This window comes from Rhynchophorus ferrugineus, unplaced genomic scaffold (genome assembly GCF_030347505.1).
Source record: "Rhynchophorus ferrugineus isolate W39M unplaced genomic scaffold, kcgeb_rfMv2 rfM3, whole genome shotgun sequence".
NCBI lineage: Eukaryota > Metazoa > Arthropoda > Insecta > Coleoptera > Curculionidae > Rhynchophorus > Rhynchophorus ferrugineus.
The window spans coordinates 31,619,531-31,641,537 of record NW_027472582.1 but is presented as its reverse complement, the minus strand read 5'-3'; the positions used below and the strand labels follow the sequence as shown (position 1 = coordinate 31,641,537).

At 28.5% G+C, this 22,007-nt stretch overlaps 2 protein-coding genes across 5 annotated transcripts in view; one reads left to right on the top strand and one right to left on the bottom strand.

The window, feature by feature from the left end:
- The first annotated feature begins 1,546 nt into the window (after positions 1 to 1,546).
- LOC143193586 (pseudouridylate synthase RPUSD2) overlaps positions 1,547 to 22,007 on the top strand; it is a 662,639-nt gene continuing 642,178 nt past the window's right edge. For all 4 annotated transcript variants that reach the window (XM_076399898.1, XM_076399897.1, XM_076399896.1 and 1 more), the window contains exon 1: positions 1,547 to 1,897. The gene's annotated coding sequence lies outside the window, so the exon portion shown is untranslated. The remainder of the gene's footprint in view (positions 1,898 to 22,007) is intronic.
- Positions 14,139 to 18,388, bottom strand: LOC143193585 (uncharacterized). Its single transcript, XM_076399894.1, has 3 exons — positions 17,873 to 18,388; positions 15,729 to 17,783; positions 14,139 to 14,411 (listed from the first exon to the last, which is right to left on the bottom strand). Exons 1-3 carry the CDS (start codon positions 18,285 to 18,287, stop codon positions 14,221 to 14,223), a joined length of 2,661 nt encoding a protein of 886 aa, XP_076256009.1. The 5' UTR covers positions 18,288 to 18,388; the 3' UTR covers positions 14,139 to 14,220.

Sequence of the window (22,007 nt, the reverse complement as noted above, 5' to 3'; positions counted from 1 at the left end):
TAATAATCTTAATATAATTAATTTAATTTGACATTTATCAGAATTCTAAGTGAACTCATTTTATTGCATGATATTATTGGTTCGCTAAAATTAGTTACGTAATAACTGCATATAGTATATGAGCAGCGACTCAACAGAACCTGGGGGAACAACCCTAAAGAACTGTACAGCACCAGACTAATTTAACAAGGTTTTGTTAATAAGGTCAAGATGACCCTGCAAGGGCGAGATTCCAGAATTACATAAAATACCTAAAATAACAGCTTGAAATAGATGCATCTGCTGATTAACTAAATTGCAGCTGCTGCTTTAAAAATCAAAGGGTGGAATAAATAAGCAAGGAGCGAAACAATTTTATTTAAGATTAATGTATAGAAATTATGGTTTTAGTTAGCCTGGTTTATTTATTGTTTTTAAATATATATTTTAAGTAATATATGTCGATAACAGATAATAATTATATGAATATATAAATGAAGTAATGAGAGTATGCAGCAGTTAGTTTCAAAATTACTTAATTTGCATAGATGGAACGCATAGAGCAAAAGGAAGAAATTATGAATTATTGATATATGATAAATGTAAAGGTGTTTAACGACTAATGCAATAAGATACATAACTATATGTCATTGTATTCTTACAACCCTGTATCAATTATTTGGTTATTTACTTTATACACCTGAGTTTTGAAAATTCAATGGTTTATTTAATTATTGTAGCCGCCTTGGTTGGTGAAGTGGTAAAGGTGATGGACGGTCCTCCTACTCTTGCGATATATGATATGTGTAAATTTATGTTTGTGATTGTTTAATATTTTTGATTGTCCTAGGCAAAAGTGGCATCCGACAAGGAAAATTATCCCAGTCACGCCAGTAACCACGCTGGATAACACCGGATGTCTTCTAGGATGATTTCTATAGTTGGTCACTCGCCAGTTGGTAGGCTTAATGTCGAGGACTGTCGTTTGGAGCCCACGTTAAACTGTAGGTCCTGTCCAGACAAACTATCGTTGGTAAAAAGAAGACTTTAAGATGTCAAACAATTATTGTAAATACATTCCTTTAAAATACAATTCAAAATAAAAAAAATAAAAACCTATTTGTGTTTTGTTTCATTTTGTTCATCAATTTAAAAATTATTTTATTCATTCCCTATATTAATAAACACACTTGAAATGTTTGCATATATTTTATTATGTTTTAATACAGAGATATAAACAGATATATATAACTTTAATTAACATTCTATATCAAATATATTTCTGATCTTATGTGTGATACATGGTAAACTTAATAAACTGTGGTTGAAATATCTTAATAAACTGTGGTTGATAATATTAAATTATCAACAACGCTTATATTACACACTATTAAGCACCAGATTAAATTTTATAAAATCATGGGACTATCACAACTTGCAGAACATAAATATTTACTAAGAAGGCTGCACGGTGAATTATCCTGCAGAAAGGATCGCGCACCGTCGCGTCACCCCTTCTGCAGCGACTACGACGACGTCTCGATACGGTGGAGCGTCTCTGCCGTTCAGTCCTCGACCGCTGCTCGCAGGAATCAGTTGCGTTACGCTGCGGCCGCAGGAAAGACCGACCACGCGCGAGACCATTGCTGAATGATATTGGCCGAATAAGCCGCAAGCACCAGGCGGGATTTTGCACCGGAACATCCTGCGGACGGCATTGATTGTGGCGCGCCGCCCTTAAAGTGTTTTCTATCAGTTCGATTTGCAGAACGTTCGTCCTGCGACAACATTAACCAAATCTGATTGTTTTTATTGTTCCTCCTAGCACTCGCAGCAAAAACTGGAGGGTTAGTGTGTCAGAGTGCTTTTGTTTGATTTTGTGATAGAAACGAGCGATTGACTCTCATAACTAAACACGGTAAATATTTTTCAAATTGTTTTTTCGTTGTGCTGTTTTTGTTTGTGACATTGAAATATATTAGTTTAGTTTCTGTCAAAGTTTCACTAGAGCTATAACTTGATTGGAATATTTGTCCTGTCAGTAAATACAACTGCATCAAAATTTTTTCATTCAGTCAGTACCTGTTGCAGTTCTTTGATAACACTGTTGATGGTAATAATAATACACCATTATTATTTAAATTTAAGGGACAGTGCCAAATTACTGTTAGTAGATAAATAAATATAAAAACATATTTTTTATATTTTGAATATATAATATAAAATTAAATATGCACATAGTTAATTTAGTACGCGTAAAGAAGTCAAATATTTAGGTACTGCATATTAAACAAATAATAATTTACTTTTACTTATTTACTCTTCAGTAAATTTCTAACATATTCGAAATAAATAAAAACAAGTTCTTTTCGGCAATCGAAATGTTTTATATGATTTATTTTCCAAGGATAATACTTCCTCAATAACAATTATGATTATTTATATATAATTTTTAAATAAATCTTACACATTTAAATTGTAGATAATTTTGTTTAGTAGGCTGATATAATTAGAGAGCTTTTAAAGTTATCAAAAATAATGAATTTTTATTTGAATGCAATAACGTAGTGTTCAAAGAACAATATTTATATTTTATAATAGCGCTCTTTGTAATAAAATATTGGTCATCACTATCACTTGATTGCAGTTATCAACATCACATTCAACATAATTTAATAGAATTTATCATAGCTTTTTAAAATTACCCATTTATTTGACATGTAATTAAATAACTAATAATAATATAATTAGAAGGTATATGCGTTAAATTTTCATGTATGTGTTAATCTGGGTCACGTACGATTTAATTCCAGATACTTGCCGATTTATTGTTATAATATTTTAATAGAATTAGAATTAATAAGCTGTAACTTAAAATTGATTCCTATTTCTAGATTTTTGCTGTTAAAATACTAATTATATCGAAGATATCAAAAATAAAGCATTAAAGCATAGAAAACGAATTAAGTGTTGATTACTTATAAGTGTTACTTATACGATTGAGTATTACATCATAATAAAATAAAATTATAATTATATACGAATACACGTAACACAAATTTTATTATGAGCTAGAGATAAGTATGCAGCAATAGTATTTTAATTAGCGTTTTATTGAACCATAATGATTCCAGTAGATTTCTTCAAGTTCAAACCATACATTATGGGTAAATTATATAGTACACATAACAATGATGTAATTGAACTGTAACAGACTAGATCAGTATAATGTTCTTTTTTATATTGTCAATAAATCATTGTTAGATTGATTTTCAGTGAAATGACTAAATTATAGTAGTACATGTAGTAAAACCGACCTATTGTTTAATAAAAATATATATTGGAATTGTAACAGATCGGATAAAATCATCTTTAGGATTTATTTTATTATATTGAAATTAATTTATATTTAAAATTAAAATTATTAAATAGATGTCGGAAACTATTAGTAGCTCTTGATGTATTAATGTAAGTGAACTGTAACAGACCAGACCAGTATAATGTTCTTTTTTATACTGTCAATAAATCATTGTTAGAAGTCTCTTGTCGATACATTTAAACCAGCTCTATTATAAAATTAACTATAAATCTGTAAGATTGATTTTAAGTGAAATAACTATATTATAGTAGTACATGTAGTAAAACAGATCTATTGTTTAATAAAATTACATATTGGAATTGTAACAGATCGGATAAAATCATTTTTAGGATTTATTTTTATGTTGAAATTAATTTATACTCAAAATTAAAATTATTATATAGATATTGGAAACTATTAGTAGCTCCTGATGTATTAATGTAATTGAACTGTAACAGACTAGACCAGTATAATGTTCTTTTTTATACGGTCAATAAATCATTGTTAGAATTCTCTTGTCGACACATTTAAACGAGCTCTATTATAAAATTAACTATAAACCTGTAAGATTGATTTTAAGTGAAATGACTAAATTACTGTAGTACATGTAGTAAAACAGATATACTGTTTAATAAAATTACATATTGGAATTGTAACAGATCGGATAAAATTATTTTTAGGATTTATTTTATTATATTGAAATTAATTTATACTCAAAATTAAAATTACTATATAGATATTGGAAACTATTAGTAGCTCTTAATGTACTAATGTAATTGAAATGTAACAGACTAGACCAGTATAATGTTCTTTTTATACTGTCAATAAATGATTGTTAGAAGTCTCTTGTCGACACATTTAAACCAGCTCTATTATAAAATTAACTATAAATCTGTAAGATTGGTTTTAAGTGAAATAACTAAATTATAGTAGTACATGTAGTAAAACAGATCTATTGATTAATAAAAATATATATTGGAATTGTAACAGATCGGATAAAAGCATTTTTAGGATTTATTTTTATGTTGAAATTAATTTATACTCAAAATTAAAATTATTATATAGATATTGGAAACTATTAGTAGCTCCTGATGTACTAATGTAATTGAAATGTAACAGACTAGACCAGTATAATGTTCTTTTTATACTGTCAATAAATGATTGTTAGAAGTCTCTTGTCGACACATTTAAACCAGCTCTATTATAAAATTAACTATAAACCTGTAAGATTGATTTTAAGTGAAATGACTAAATTACTGTAGTACATGTAGTAAAACAGATATACTGTTTAATAAAATTACATATTGGAATTGTAACAGATCGGATAAAATTATTTTTAGGATTTATTTTATTATATTGAAATTAATTTATACTCAAAATTAAAATTACTATATAGATATTGGAAACTATTAGTAGCTCTTAATGTACTAATGTAATTGAAATGTAACAGACTAGACCAGTATAATGTTCTTTTTATACTGTCAATAAATGATTGTTAGAAGTCTCTTGTCGACACATTTAAACCAGCTCTATTATAAAATTAACTATAAATCTGTAAGATTGGTTTTAAGTGAAATAACTAAATTATAGTAGTACATGTAGTAAAACAGATCTATTGATTAATAAAAATATATATTGGAATTGTAACAGATCGGATAAAAGCATTTTTAGGATTTATTTTTATGTTGAAATTAATTTATACTCAAAATTAAAATTATTATATAGATATTGGAAACTATTAGTAGCTCCTGATGTACTAATGTAATTGAAATGTAACAGACTAGACCAGTATAATGTTCTTTTTATACTGTCAATAAATCATTGTTAGAAGTCTCTTGTCGATACATTTAAACCAGCTCTATTATAAAATTAACTATAAATCTGTAAGATTGATTTTAAGTGAAATAACTAAATTATAGTAGTACATGTAGTAAAACAGATCTATTGATTAATACAAATATATATTGGAATTGTGACAGATCGGATAAAATCATTTTTAGGATTTATTTTTATGTTGAAATTAATTTATACTCAAATTTAAAATTATTATATAGATATTGGAAACTATTAGTAGCTCTTAATGTACTAATGTAATTGAAATGTAACAGACTAGACCAGTATAATGTTCTTTTTATACTGTCAATAAATCATTGTTAGAAGTCTCTTGTCGATACATTTAAACCAGCTCTATTATAAAATTAACTATAAATCTGTAAGATTGATTTTAAGTGAAATAACTAAATTATAGTAGTACATGTAGTAAAACAGATCTATTGATTAATAAAAATATATATTGGAATTGTAACAGATCGGATAAAATCATTTTTAGGATTTATTTTTATGTTGAAATTAATTTATACTCAAAATTAAAATTATTATATAGATATTGGAAACAATTAGTAGCTCTTAATGTACTAATGTAATTGAAATGTAACAGACTAGACCAGTATAATGTTCTTTTTATACTGTCAATAAATCATTGTTAGAAGTCTCTTGTCGATACATTTAAACCAGCTCTATTATAAAATTAACTATAAATCTGTAGGATTGATTTTAAGTGAAATAACTAAATTATAGTAGAACATGTAGTAAAACAGATCTATTGATTAACAAAAATATATATTGGAATTGTAACAGATCGGATAAAATCATTTTTAGGATTTATTTTTATGTTGAAATTAATTTATACTCAAAATTAAAATTATTATATAGATATTGGAAACTATTAGTAGCTCTTAATGTACTAATGTAATTGAAATGTAACAGACTAGACCAGTATAATGTTCTTTTTATACTGTCAATAAATCATTGTTAGAAGTCTCTTGTCGATACATTTAAACCAGCTCTATTATAAAATTAACTATAAATCTGTAAGATTGATTTTAAGTGAAATAACTAAATTATAGTAGTACATGTAGTAAAACAGATCTATTGATTAATAAAAATATATATTGGAATTGTAACAGATCGTATAAAATCATTTTTAGGATTTATTTTTATGTTGAAATTAATTTATACTCAAAATTAAAATTATTATATAGATGTTGGAAACTATTAGTAGCTCTTAATGTACTAATGTAATTGAAATGTAACAGACTAGACCAGTATAATGTTCTTTTTATACTGTCAATAAATCATTGTTAGAAGTCTCTTGTCGATACATTTAAACCAGCTCTATTATAAAATTAACTATAAATCTGTAAGATTGATTTTAAGTGAAATAACTAAATTATAGTAGTACATGTAGTAAAACAGATCTATTGATTAATAAAAATATATATTGGAATTGTAACAGATCGGATAAAATCATTTTTAGGATTTATTTTTATGTTGAAATTAATTTATACTCAAAATTAAAATTATTATATAGATATTGGAAACTATTAGTAGCTCTTAATGTACTAATGTAATTGAAATATAACAGACTAGACCAGTATAATGTTCTTTTTATACTGTCAATAAATAATTGTTAGAAGTCTCTTGTCGATACATTTAAACCAGCTCTATTATAAAATTAACTATAAATCTGTAAGATTGATTTTAAGTGAAATAACTAAATTATAGTAGTACATGTAGTATAACGGATCTATTGATTAATAAAAATATATATTGGAATTGTAACAGATCGGATAAAATCATTTTTAGGATTTATTTTTATGTTGAAATTAATTTATACTCAAAATTAAAATTATTATATAGATATTGGAAACTATTAGTAGCTCTTAATGTACTAATGTAATTGAAATGTAACAGACTAGACCAGTATAATGTTCTTTTTATACTGTCAATAAATCATTGTTAGAAGTCTCTTGTCGATACATTTAAACCAGCTCTATTATAAAATTAACTATAAATCTGTAAGATTGATTTTAAGTGAAATAACTAAACTATAGTAGAACATGTAGTAAAACAGATCTATTGATTAATAAAAATATATATTGGAATTGTAACAGATCGGATAAAATCATTTTTAGGATTTATTTTTATGTTGAAATTAATTTATACTCAAAATTAAAATTATTATATAGATATTCGAAACTATTAGTAGCTCCTGATGTACTAATGTAATTGAAATGTAACAGACTAGACCAGTATAATGTTCTTTTTATACTGTCAATAAATCATTGTTAGAAGTCTCTTGTCGATACATTTAAACCAGCTCTATTATAAAATTAACTATAAATCTGTAAGATTGATTTTAAGTGAAATAACTAAATTATAGTAGTACATGTAGTAAAACAGATCTATTGATTAATAAAAATATATATTGGAATTGTAACAGATCGGATAAAATCATTTTTAGGATTTATTTTTATGTTGAAATTAATTTATACTCAAAATTAAAATTATTATATAGATATTGGAAACTATTAGTAGCTCCTGATGTACTAATGTAATTGAAATGTAACAGACTAGACCAGTATAATGTTCTTTTTATACTGTCAATAAATCATTGTTAGAAGTCTCTTGTCGATACATTTAAACCAGCTCTATTATAAAATTAACTATAAATCTGTAGGATTGATTTTAAGTGAAATAACTAAACTATAGTAGAACATGTAGTAAAACAGATCTATTGATTAATAAAAATATATATTGGAATTGTAACAGATCGGATAAAATCATTTTTAGGATTTATTTTTATGTTGAAATTAATTTATACTCAAAATTAAAATTATTATATAGATATTGGAAACTATTAGTAGCTCTTAATGTACTAATGTAATTGAAATGTAACAGACTAGACCAGTATAATGTTCTTTTTATACTGTCAATAAATCATTGTTAGAAGTCTCTTGTCGATACATTTAAACCAGCTCTATTATAAAATTAACTATAAATCTGTAAGATTGATTTTAAGTGAAATAACTAAATTATAGTAGTACATGTAGTAAAACAGATCTATTGATTAATAAAAATATATATTGGAATTGTAACAGATCGGATAAAATCATTTTTAGGATTTATTTTTATGTTGAAATTAATTTATACTCAAAATTAAAATTATTATATAGATATTCGAAACTATTAGTAGCTCCTGATGTACTAATGTAATTGAAATGTAACAGACTAGACCAGTATAATGTTCTTTTTATACTGTCAATAAATCATTGTTAGAAGTCTCTTGTCGATACATTTAAACCAGCTCTATTATAAAATTAACTATAAATCTGTAAGATTGATTTTAAGTGAAATAACTAAATTATAGTAGTACATGTAGTAAAACAGATCTATTGATTAATAAAAATATATATTGGAATTGTAACAGATCGGATAAAATCATTTTTAGGATTTATTTTTATGTTGAAATTAATTTATACTCAAAATTAAAATTATTATATAGATATTGGAAACTATTAGTAGCTCCTGATGTACTAATGTAATTGAAATGTAACAGACTAGACCAGTATAATGTTCTTTTTATACTGTCAATAAATCATTGTTAGAAGTCTCTTGTCGATACATTTAAACCAGCTCTATTATAAAATTAACTATAAATCTGTAGGATTGATTTTAAGTGAAATAACTAAACTATAGTAGAACATGTAGTAAAACAGATCTATTGATTAATAAAAATATATATTAGAATTGTAACAGATCGGATAAAATCATTTTTAGGATTTATTTTTATATTGAAATTAATTTATACTAAAAATTAAAATTATTATATAGATACTAGAAACTATCAGTAGCTCTTGATTAACTGCAGTTATATGCTGGTTACAATAATTAGGCTGCTATAATTTGAACTGAAATATAGATTTTAATGTAAAAATGAAAGATAAAATGTATAGACTAAAACTTACTGAGGTTTCAGTTTCAAGAATTTGGAGTTCTAATAATCATAGTTAAATCATTTCAATGATTTCTTTTCGGAATAGAATATTTTCATTATCAACAATATATCTCCTTAAGATAACAAATATTTATTTTCCATACAATATCTTATTTTAAGTTTGCTTAAATTGAACTTAAAATTGATTCAATCATATGTGTCATTTTTAAATTCCTAAAAGTATTATTTACTGCAGTAAAAATTTACCTTTAGGTTCAGGTCATGCTTACAATAGCTCGAATGGTGACTGTAACTTGCAGTTTTATCGACAAATCCACTTTCTACGTTAAACAGAAACTAGGGCGCCACAAAAGTGATTCTAGAATATTTGCAAAGAAATTATAATGACGATGATATATACCTCATTAATATTAATTTGACACAAGACTTGCAAATGCACACACTTGGGAGCATGAATGATTGGTATTATTGGCTTATTAAAATTGATTATGAAAAATATCTTTATTTCAAAGTTTTACTTCTTAATGCAATAATATCATAACACAACTCATTTGTATTACTGATTAAACCAATTTATTTCCGAATGGTATATAAATGAATGAAATTAGATTAACATTTGTTAAATAACTTTTTTATTTACTTGAATACATGGTGAATGAATAAAAACTAACCGATCGATAAAACTAAACTTATTTAAGCTTAAAAATAACCTCCCAAAGAGATTCTTAAATTATAATCTAATAGTATATTATATATAGAAACCTATTCACTTGATTTGAAGCATTCCATCTATATTCGTTTATTTTTAGTCTATTAGTATTTTCTAATAAAGATATCTGTTTTATATTTGTTATCTGAAAATAAATCAGGTTAGGCCATGAATTTTTTTTTGATTTTTTTAAAATTTTTAAATGTTATTTAATTTTATTTAAATTATTATCATTAAAAATTACTTTTATCCAAAAAAATACCAGTAGAAGAACTTTTTGTACCAATAATATAAATGTAATGATAATCCACTATAATGAAAAGTGGGCCTCTTATCTGCTACAAAGTTAGATAAAAGAGAAGAATAAATAACAATTGTCTTAAAGATCTTGACGCAAGAAACATGGTTGTTCGATGTATTGAAAAACATTTACGGGATATGATAATGTGATATGATATAGGGTAGGTCGGGGAAAGTTGGCTAATCTTTTAGTTCAGAATTCGCTAAAGTAAAAATGGAATTTTTGAATTTGACCCAACCTGATAATTATGGCAGTTTTAAGTTAAAAATATAATGAGTTGGGGAAAAATAACTTCTGATTTTAAAAACAAATTTCTTTATATGTATCAAAACACTAATCGATGATATATATTCCGTTGTGATCGACAAATTCTTGAAACATTTTGGTAAAAGCATGATTACATAATTGTTCTAGAATTCATGTATAATATATATGTAAGGAATAATGCATCTACTATATACAACATTATAGTCCTAAAGAGAATCTTTCTAGTCAAACTTCGTAGAGGGACGAATTAATAGTTTGGCAAAGTTCGTCCAGCTTATGATGAACAACACCTTTCCAGTACTACCACACACCTCCTTGGCGTAAGTAAGGGCTCTGTAACCGTTTTTGAAATTTCCCCGGGCCTCAACCACGATATATTTAACATATTAAAGTCGTTCATATAAGAACGTCTAAATTTAGTCTCATTTCAGCAGTGAATCTCAAGTATAATCTCGGTCATTTATATATGTCATGGTTCATAGTTCTTTTATCGAAATGTGTCGCTTTACGAGGATATTACTAAAATTTTCATAAACTTTTACGACTGCCCAACTAAGGCAAGGTTACTCTAACATGAAGGTTTCTGGAGCGCAAATGAGCAAACCTATTGTGACAATGGTGTTCACTAAGCAATAGCCATGAACAGCACACAACTTTCGATGACCATAATATGAATTTTTCCGTTCTTGGAAGTAAAATATTAAAATATGGTGAAAATTGCTTTCTAGGATAAACATTTTTAAAGCGCAATAACTTTTAACCGAGTAACCTGAGTGCTGATACCTTTATAACCAATGTATTATATGAACTGCAACTTTTCAAAGGCACTACGTTATGTATCATTGAAGGAAATGTTGCTAAATATATCGATTTTAAAGTCACCTATTAGGAGATATCATATGTGAGATGAGATTAATCTTCTGATATAGATAAATAATCATATTTGACCATCCCTGTCAGAGAATCTGTTCGAAATGCAAAAGTTATATTTTTGCTTTGTCATAAACGCGATAGATAATATGTATGGTGTAGAATTTGAGTGAACCTTTTATAAAAAATCTAGAAAGGGCAAGATACACACTTAAGTCGTACTTCATAGCAGTTTTCTCTACAGTTAAATAATTTGTTCTCCATTTGATTATTCTCACCAAATCCTTATTACTTTCAGATACCCCCCTCATTATAATTTGTCTCTTGTTCTTAGTTTTCGAAGCGTAATAGACTGCAATATATGTTTATTCTATATTTTTATAATTAATATCAATGTAAGCAACACGTCTAAAATTTAGAGACTATAATAAGGTATTGCTCAAGACAAAATATATATGTAACATTTATTTGAAAAACACTAATGGGGTAATATAAATCCCACAAAATATTGGCAACACTCACAACAAATAAGAAGGATTTTATTCACTTTTAGGCGAAGTCATTACTGTAAAACATATGTTATATTTTTTTCTCCCTAAAAGGAAGTGCGAGTATTTTGTTACTACAGAGTAACGTGGATTACATTTCCGTGTGTGTGGCAAAGTGGCATTAGTTAATTTATTCAATCCTGTCCTTTTATATGCAAGTGTATTTTATGATTTCTGTTTTATATAATCTTAGTACAGAGTATTTGGTTTGGACACTTTGTATATATTATTGTTTAATGAAAAAAGTATCAGAATATGTTCAAGCGCCAGCATTTAATATGTTAAAAATAATAAGTATATTTGTTTACTATTTTCAAATACTTAAGACATATGAAATTAAGCATTGGCTGTATTTTTAATTACGTAAAAATGTACGTTACCAGGTGGTGTTCTAAAAATAGGAAACACGAGATGCACTCTAGATTGATTTTAAATGTCAATAGAATTCTAAATATACTGGCTGTAGTTCAATTTTGAACCCGTATTTTAAAATCATTTTGATAAATTGCATGTTACATACTTAAAATTTATTAATGACCGTTTTCTTTTGTATATACGAAAATATTTCAATTATTTATATCCATTATAAATATATCTGGTTTCGCAATGCCAGTATATTTTGCAATCCTTTAAAATAATGCAATAATAAATAATTTGCCATCGTATCAAAAGTATTTTTAAAAATTGGATATAATTAAAATGGAAATGAGATGTTGCGTCGACTATTAATAAATAAATTCGTTAATAACACTTTCATATTCATGAGGGTTATTATTATAATTGCTATGATGAGTAAAAGTAAGACTAATAAATTATTAGATAAATTAGTTATAATTTATGTTCTAAATATTGCAGTTATTAACTTGTGTAAATGCAGAAATTACGGCAGTAAATATATATTTATTCTGTCCTATTAATGATAATTATTTCCATTTCTAGCTTCAAATACAAGTTATTAGTTATTTATGTAAGCATAATTTGATTTTATGCTAAACATAAGTAAACATCTGACTGTAAGTATTTGTTTAACTGTATTTTATTTGCTAAACTTATATTGCTTAGAGCAGATGAGCGGTTGGAATAAAATGAAGAAATTTAGATGTAACTTATTTAAATTGGGCTTAACAGTTGGGTGATAGATATTACAAAAACAGATTAATCATTATAATCTTTATTATTATTACGTATTCCGTTAAAAATTCAATAAAATTTAAGAGATTTTATTTTGAAGAGAAATTATTTATTATAAAAATGTTATTGATAATATATATACATATTTATTAAAAGTAGTGATCGTCCTGTGATGGAAATTCGACCACAATTTATAAAGTTAATCATGGTCCTGTCATAATAGAGTAAAGAGAACAATTTAAACATCATATATTAATTTTACTCAAACTCGTTTTGACAATATTTTTAATAGAAAATAAGAAATATATTTAATATATAACATTAATTACAGTACCAAATGTCTGTTAATTAAAATATATACGTTTGCAGAAATATTATCACTCAGTAACCTACTTTAAATGGCAATTATTTAAATCTAATTTACATTAAGTTATAATAACCAAGAAAGTATTAGCAAGTTTAACTTACTACATCATTGAACATTCTAACAAAAGAATCATCAGTAAGATAGTTTCAGAACTGTAACTACTGCAAAGCATCAAACATAAAAATATATGATTTTTATTTACTTTTATTTTATAATCATAAATATGGAATATTAAATGGAGTAATACATAATTTTATATTAACTAAAACAGCAATTAATACAATTAGGCACTTTATTTTTTACAATATAGAAATTATATTTTTTTGAAAATATATATAAGTCTCCTTCTACCAACTATGGGTTTATCTGGACTGGACCTACAGGTTAACGTGGGTTCTGAACCACGGCCCTCAGCATTAAGTGGCGAGTGACCAACGTTAGAAATTATCCCAGAAGATATCCGGTCTTACCCGGACTGGTTACTGGCGTGACTGATACAATCACAAATTTTAAACGATCACAAACATAAATTTATAACGACGCCCCAGCAGTATTTGAACCCGCGGTATCGCAGTAGTAGGAGGACCGTCCTATCGCCTTTACCACTGCATCACCAAGCCAGCATAAATTATATTAAACTCATATATTTAAAATCATTTATTGATTGAACCATTAATTTCTCAAATCTTAGATGTATAAAGTAATTAACTAAAATAATAGATAAAATATTTAAAGAATAAATTTTATATAGTTACATATTTTATTGCATAAGTCGTTTGAATATCTTAATATTTAAAAGCGTTTTAAAATATTTACCAAATTACTGTTAATAATTCACTCTATTTATCCCTTGTGTTCCATCTAGGCAACTTATGTATTTAGTTTCATTTTATCTACATATTTTTATTACATACTAGCTGACCCGACAGACTTCGTCCTGTCAAAAAGATTTGTAATGTGGCAGTTTTTGTGCCTACGTATTTTAAAAAATTCTCCTGAACAGAACCATCACCCTGGTGATAGGGCGTTGTGAATAAAAAATAATTAAATAAAACATATATAAGGATTGAAAAGTAAGTAATCGCTTAGTGTTAATCATGTGAATCATAATTATTATTATTATTATCATTGTAGTGCTTTGTGGTATACGATGTTTTTTGTTTGATTACCTGGCGCATAGATAAACAAATCTGATGGTTTTCCAACACGGGAACACGCAACATACAATTGACCATGTGAGAAACATCTGTTTTCTAGATTAATACCACAAACACTTAATGATTGTCCCTGAGACTTGTTTATAGTCATAGCAAAAGCAAGCCGCACTGGAAACTGTAGTTGTTTAAACTCAAATGGCACATCAGTCGGAATCATTGGGATGCGCGGTATGAGAACATCTTCTCCTTTATACTTTCCTTTGAGTATAGTTGCTTCTATCACATTGTTTAGTAATTTTTTTATCGCTAACCGTGTACCGTTGCAAAGACGCGGTTGGTTGATATTTCGCAACATTATAACCACCGATCCAACCTTTAATTGAAGATTGTGAGGTGGCAATCCTGGCAAATCCAGCGAGTTTAAAAATTCCGGTGGATAGTTGACTACATCATCTTGATTAGTATCCGAATCAACTGATTTATATATCCTCAATTCGCCTGTAATTTGTTCTTGAATTTTGAAATTTAATTCATTTACATCTATGTTTTTTGCAGCCAGTATAGCTCGTTCGCTCAACCAATCATGGTTTCTGTAATTTTGAGAAACATCTGGAAACACCTTCTGAATAAGTTCATCTTTTGATCGAGTTAACTGACAAAAACTTTGAGGAAAGTTAATGCAGCCAGTCAACATGTCTATAGGAAATTTGCCATTACCAATGTCAATGAGTTGTTTAGAGAATATGTTTCCAGATTGGTCATTTTGCAACTCGACACGCATATTCTTGCTTAAATGAAGTACTTTGACATGTTTCCACAAATTGGAGGACTTTAGACATGCATTGAGTTCATCAGCTGGCGTTGATCGTGGAATCACTGGCAATGTTTGACGAAAATCTCCTGCTAATAAAATCATTGCACCACCAAATCGGTTATTATTGCTACGTAGATCTTTTAAGGTTCTGTCTAAAGCCTCCAAAGATTTTTTATGTGCCATCGTGCATTCATCCCAAACAATCAATTTACATCGCTGCAAAACCTTTGCCATTGCAGAGTTCTTCGAAACGTTGCAGGTTGGAGTTTCATTGCTTTGCATATTTAATGGCAATTTTAGTGTTGAATGGGCTGTTCGACCACCTTCAAGCAAAGTTGCTGCGATTCCCGACGAAGCGAGTGCAAGTGCAATTTTATTTTGTGAGCGAATTGTTGCTAATATTAATGAAATAAAAAAGTTTTTCCTGTACCACCAGGTGCATCTAAGAAGTAAATCCCTCCAGTTTCATCATTTGTTACTTTCATAAGAGTTTCAAATACATACTTCTGTTGTTCATTTAACAGTGGAAGATTTGTTTGAATTAATTCTTTCAAAGCGTTGAGATCATACAGTCTTTCTCGATGCAACTCTTGGTTAAAAGCGTCATGCATTGGACGATTGGGCGCGGTCAGGCCTAATTGAATTAATAGTTTGTTTGACATTATTAAGCACATGTCCTCAATTGAAATCAATGCTTCATTGTAAATTTCTTCACTGATTTGTATATTTGGATTTCCCATCATATTCCGTATTTGATACAAAATATCATCACACATATAATCTTTGTACTTCATCCACAAATCAATTGGGTTTGATGGGAAGCATGTAGATATGATTATAGAAAACAGTGTTCGTATTTGATGAGCGTGTGATGATATTACAGCATCATTGAGAGTTTGATCCCAATGAGCGTCATTTTCAAGCAATTGCAAACGTTGACAGGCTTCTCTGTAGGATCCACACAATTCACCATCAACAGTTCGTAACTGTTGGAATGATGTTGCGCCACGTACATTGACTAATAGCAGTCGTAAATAAAAACATTCATCATTGCTTGGATGTACTGAATAAATCCGGCCAATCGCATCGGTGGAATATACATCTGTATATCCTGGAACTGGTTTTCCTTGTTTCCGTCGTATAAATCTCCTTGAGGATTGATTCCAGGTATAATATTTTGGCATTTCAGAATATAGCAATGTTTGTGCGAAATCATCGTTTTGGCATGTCTCAAAAAAACTGGTTAATGTAGTAGGTGGTGGCTGAGCAGCTCTTTGTACTGCGTTCTGTGCTGTAAAATACACTCTTTGTCCATTTTCTAAATGCACAGCTAAGTGAACAACAGAAGGGTGTCTCTCATGAATAGGAAAAGAAAATAATCGCCAAACTGCTTCATTACTACTGACATAGCGGCCCATTTGGAATTGGGTAACTTCATCATTAGAATTCTCTGCACCAATTCCAATCACAGCCATATCACTCCCTTTGATTACATATTTGCAAATGTATTTAATCGATTTCACTGAATGGCAAGATTCAACGTTGATGTGTGCTTTGAATATCTTTGATAAAATGGGTGAATATGGAACAATCCAACGATTATCTATTTCAATATCTTGTTGATTTAATTTGACAATTGTTGATTTTCCATTGTCTGCTGTCGATCTGCGACGATACAATGGATAACCGTCATTACCAGTAATTGTTTTCGATATTAATGTCCGTGGATATCGTTTTGAACATTTACCATCCATCATACACGGTGAATTTTGATTAAGAGTTCCACAGGGACCATGTATCATGTTTTTGATAACTACCTCATGCAATCCAGGATCTACTTGTACATTAGGGATTTCAGCTGATATCACTGCATCAACTTCATTTGGCCTTATCTTTTCAACCAACCAAATCAAAATGTGTGCATGTGGCAATCCTCGTTTCTGCCACTCCACAGAATACATCCAGCAGCGTGTCTCACCAAACACATTATGTTTTACGATGAAATTCATTAAAGATTTCAACTTTTGTCTAAAGACTCTGGCTGTAATATCATGACGATCAATGGGTGATTGCCCAGGGAATAACTCCTGCTTAATTTCTATCCTTTGCGGATTGCATGTAAATGTGATGAACAAATCTGCTGTACCATAATGACGAACATACGACATGGCATCTTGAGCATATTCGTGCATATGCCGAGGGCTTCCGATGTATGTTGCTGGAAGAATAGTCATCCGACCGACATTCTGTGCATTTCCATCAGTATTAATCGCATCTCGAAGGTGAATATACTCTTCAGATCGGAGTTTGGTTTGATTCAACCTGATGAATGTTAATCTCTCCGTTTCAATTTTAACATACATGTCAACAACATATTTGTGATATAATCGCCGACATTTCAATATGTGATTATCTTCATTTTCCCGAATCATTAGGCGGTATGAATAATAGTTCATTGAACTGACTTTTTTGTTGGTTTCAGAACCTGTAAACAGATTTTGTTTTAATAACATTCAAATACATAATATAGTGACTGAGATATTATCGCCATAGCTAAACTAATATTTTAGTTACCTGTAATGGGATTTATCATTTTTATTGATAAATCGTAGCCATCTTCACCTTGCCAAAATATAATGGGATATTGCAGTGCATCATATGAGCGGTGTGTTTCCTTTATACGTTGTAATTGATCATTCCGACGATGTAAAACAATATCACGGGATTCCAAATTTTCTCCAACTACAACGATAGCAACTTCATCAATAGTTGGTGCATTAAAACGTCTTGTATGTTGACCTGCAGGTGTTTTATCAGCTCTGATTACAATTTTGTGATTATCGGATGGCATCAGATCCAGGGCAGTTTTAAACAATATAATCAATTGATTGTGTTGATGAAATAAAGTTTGTAATTGTTCTACAATAGACCTCTTTACTAAATTGTTATGTGCACAACGCAGATCAATTTCTTGTGGTGAATTGCCCATAAAATAAATTTGCAGGAATTTGTTGTCGTTATCTGACACTGGTAACAGTGAACCTGCTCTGTGATATATTTGCCCTTGTATCTGTAAATAAAAAAAATATTATGGTGTGGTATAAATTAATGGATTGTCAGTGATCAAACTTAAATAATATTTGATCTTAAAAAGTATATATTTAGTTTTAACTAATATCTATCAAATATAAAATATAATAAAAGTGTCACTGAAACTGAATCACCATATAATATGATGACTAAGTGATATATTTCGTAATGATTAAGAAATTGAAGATTAGTAACACATCTTAACTTTGGTGACAGAAAATTTTGTTCGCTAAAATAATTATGAGTAACTGCTATAATACATACCTTGAAAGTTGGCATAAAATTTTCCCGAACTGCATTTGTTGCCCCAAATGAAGTCATTTGAAAGCAATTGTTATATTGTTGGATATGTGTCAAAAAGTGTATAGAATCTGTTTCTATTCCTGAAACCAATGAGTACAATGGTTCTGGTGGTGGATCCAATGGTATCAATTTCACTTTACCATTTGCGCAACACAATCCATTGGCTTCGTTTTTGTATTTTAATGCCTTACAGTGTGAGCAAACCAAGTTCATAGAACCAATAACAACACATTGGTAGTTACTGTAGTCAATTGACACATCGTAACTGAAAGCAGCTCGATTCAAACTTGCGCGATTATTAGTTGAATGTCGCGCTCGCGCTTCACGCGTTTGTGATATCCGAATTCTTTCACGTTCATTTCCGTCGTCACGTTCTTGTGCAGTACGATTAGATCGGTAATTAGCTTGGTTTATAGCATTTCTGGTTCTTCTTCCTAAATTGCTTCGTCTTATAGGAGGCATATCAAATATAAATTATTTTTTCACTAATCACGAACTAAACAAACACTAACTAACTAAACACTCTGCACAAAACACGATATACGAATTTGTTTCGTGTATCAGTTGACAATTCATCTGTCATCTGTCAAAAGTCATCTGTAACAGACAACTTTTTTTTTTTAAATTTGATATGACTTGAACTCAAATCCTTTTAAGCAGTACAAATTGTTTTATTTATTTAAAATTTGGATATTAAAAATAATAAAACACTGTTGGTAACGCGATTTTTGTTTGACTGATGTAATGACGTGGAAACTGATGCATTTTATCTCGCGTGCCGAAACTAATACAAAAGAAACGCGAGTTTCGGAACGCGACATTAAACTCCTCCAACTATGTATTCTGTGCTCCAACGCACACACGCACATTGTTTTGATAGATATGATCTTTGACGTTAGGAACACACCTACATTGCTTAGACAACAGTGAGTGCTTGTAATTTAATATGAACTTTATACCATAGCAATAAAGCTCAAATTGACTACGTTTTAGTTACAAATCATTTGTATGGGAAAAAGAAAAGGGCTATTTTTAAGGGTTTTCCAGCAATAATTCTAATTTTTCTCGCTGTAAAAACCATCCTTGAACTTCATCAAACATTTTAAAAAAAGATTTGGCCAAATTGGTCCAGGCGTTGTTGAGTTATGCGCTTACCAACACATTTTGCGATTCATTTTTATATATAAGATATGTATTATAATTATAACCTTTTTTAGATTTTTCACCTAAAATATATATTGAAAAACAACAAATTGATTGAAAAACTAGGCTTATTTGATAAAAGTGTAATTTCTTACATAATAACTACATTTTAAATTAAAATTGAATCGGCCTTTACTTATTGATTCCACTATTCACTGGACTGTAGCTGTCGTATTTTTTATTTTATTGGTTAAATCATTTTAGGCATTATTCTGGAATCTCGCTATTAGCTGATCTTTAATTTGTCTTCCATGGCTTTCGTTAATCTACTGCTTTCTACTTTGCCTTGTGTCCCACATGGGGCGTTAAAACTCACCAACAAATGAAATATTAAAATTCTATAAACTATTTTATAATTGCAAATATTCTTTACAATATCCGTTTTAACTATTGATCTACAAATTAATGTTTTTTTTTATTATCTGCAATATTTGGTTACTATTTCGTTACGAAATTTATTTACTAATGAGACATAAAATTGATTAGAAATTAATAAAATTTACAGGAAAAACTTAATACATTTTATAATGACCTTCATTAAAATGATATGCTGTCTCCAGAACTTTATTAATTACTTTATTAGAACTTTATTTATTACCAGTTCGTTCAGACAAGAACAATATTTCTTAGCTGTTCTGAGTTCAATAGGTATCAAATTGATTAAATTTCTTAATATTGAAATTGGAATTATTGGTATTTTTATTATGAATCTGAAAAAAATTCCTTGTAACGTACGTAACGTACGCCAGAACGTAAAATTAAACCTCGATTGTCGATTTACGTAGAAGAAATGGCGAATGATCTACCGTATAAGAGTTGGAGTTGGCAGCGGGGTCGAGAGGCATAACGAAATTAGAGTTTTAAAATATTTGTTTATATATTTTGTGTCATCGATCTCATGGCTACTCCCGATTGCTTAAAATGGGCGTATTTCGTTTTATTGGAATTTACTTATTTCCGGGGCAAATTTTTTAATATGTTTCGACGTCTACTTTTTGCTGCTTAACGTGGGCTCCAGAACACGATCCTCGGCATTAAGCCTACTGACTTGCCAGTGACTAGCTTAGAGACCATTTCAGAAGACATCCGGTCTTACCCAACCTGATTTTCCACTGTTGCCGATAAAGGCATTTACAACTACAATCACAAACATAAAGTACATCCATGCCACAGTAGGATTCGAATCCGCGACTATCGGAAGTGTGGAAGGACCGTCCTGTCGCCTTGATCTCTGCGCCAATCAAGCCATAGGGCAAGCAATTTTTTCTCAGTAAGAATAATATTAAAATAATCTTAAATCTAAAAATGTCATGCCGAATACTACTATTTAATGAGTTCTAAAGAAATTATAATGAAATGGATTTTTTTAAGAACAATATTTTATGGATAATTTAAATTAAAGAAAATTAAATTTTGATTTATTTTAATGTTTTTGGACAAAACAACGAAATTGTAGTACATTCTTTGTATCACTTGAAATAAAAAAAAACTGTGGCATCATAGGACTTTGGCTTTTTAAAGTTATTTTTGTCCAATCCTACATTATATTAATCAAACATATATTCAAATATATATATATATATATATATATATATATATATATATATATATATATATGTATTATATATATATATATATATATATATATATATATTCATGTATATATATATATATATATATATATATATATATATATATATAATACAGAATATATCTGTATTTTACTATTTCTGTGTGCTATTAAATATTTGTTATATAGTTATATAATTAACTAACTTTAAAATCTAAGTGTTAAGTGTTTGGAGTGTCTATGAGGCTTTCGCTTTCTGACAGGATTTTATAACAACAATAAGACAAAATATATTGCAAGACACTAAATAAAACATTCGAACGTAACTCGAAGTTACGCACCCACGGAAGACCCACTTGTTAAAACGTTTACAAGATTTATTACCGCTCTCTACCGCCTAAAACTACCAACAAAGCTCTTGTTTATTGATTCTTTCATAAAAATAATTTCTGGATGGTTTAATCCAATCAAAAATATACACAATAAAAGTCTTATAACTTTTAATTCAATTTATTAATTTTCTAACCTTAATTGGTCATATTC

Coding starts and splice junctions, on each gene's coding strand:
- LOC143193585 (XM_076399894.1), bottom strand. CDS start 18,287: ATGGGCAATTCACCACAAGAAATTGATCTGCGTTGTGCACATAACAAT. Junction 17,784..17,872: donor AATGATAAATCCCATTACAG/GTAACTAAAATA, acceptor ATCTGTTTACAG/GTTCTGAAACCAACAAAAAA. Junction 14,412..15,728: donor CTTCTTAGATGCACCTGGTG/GTACAGGAAAAA, acceptor ATTAACACTAAG/CGATTACTTACTTTTCAATC.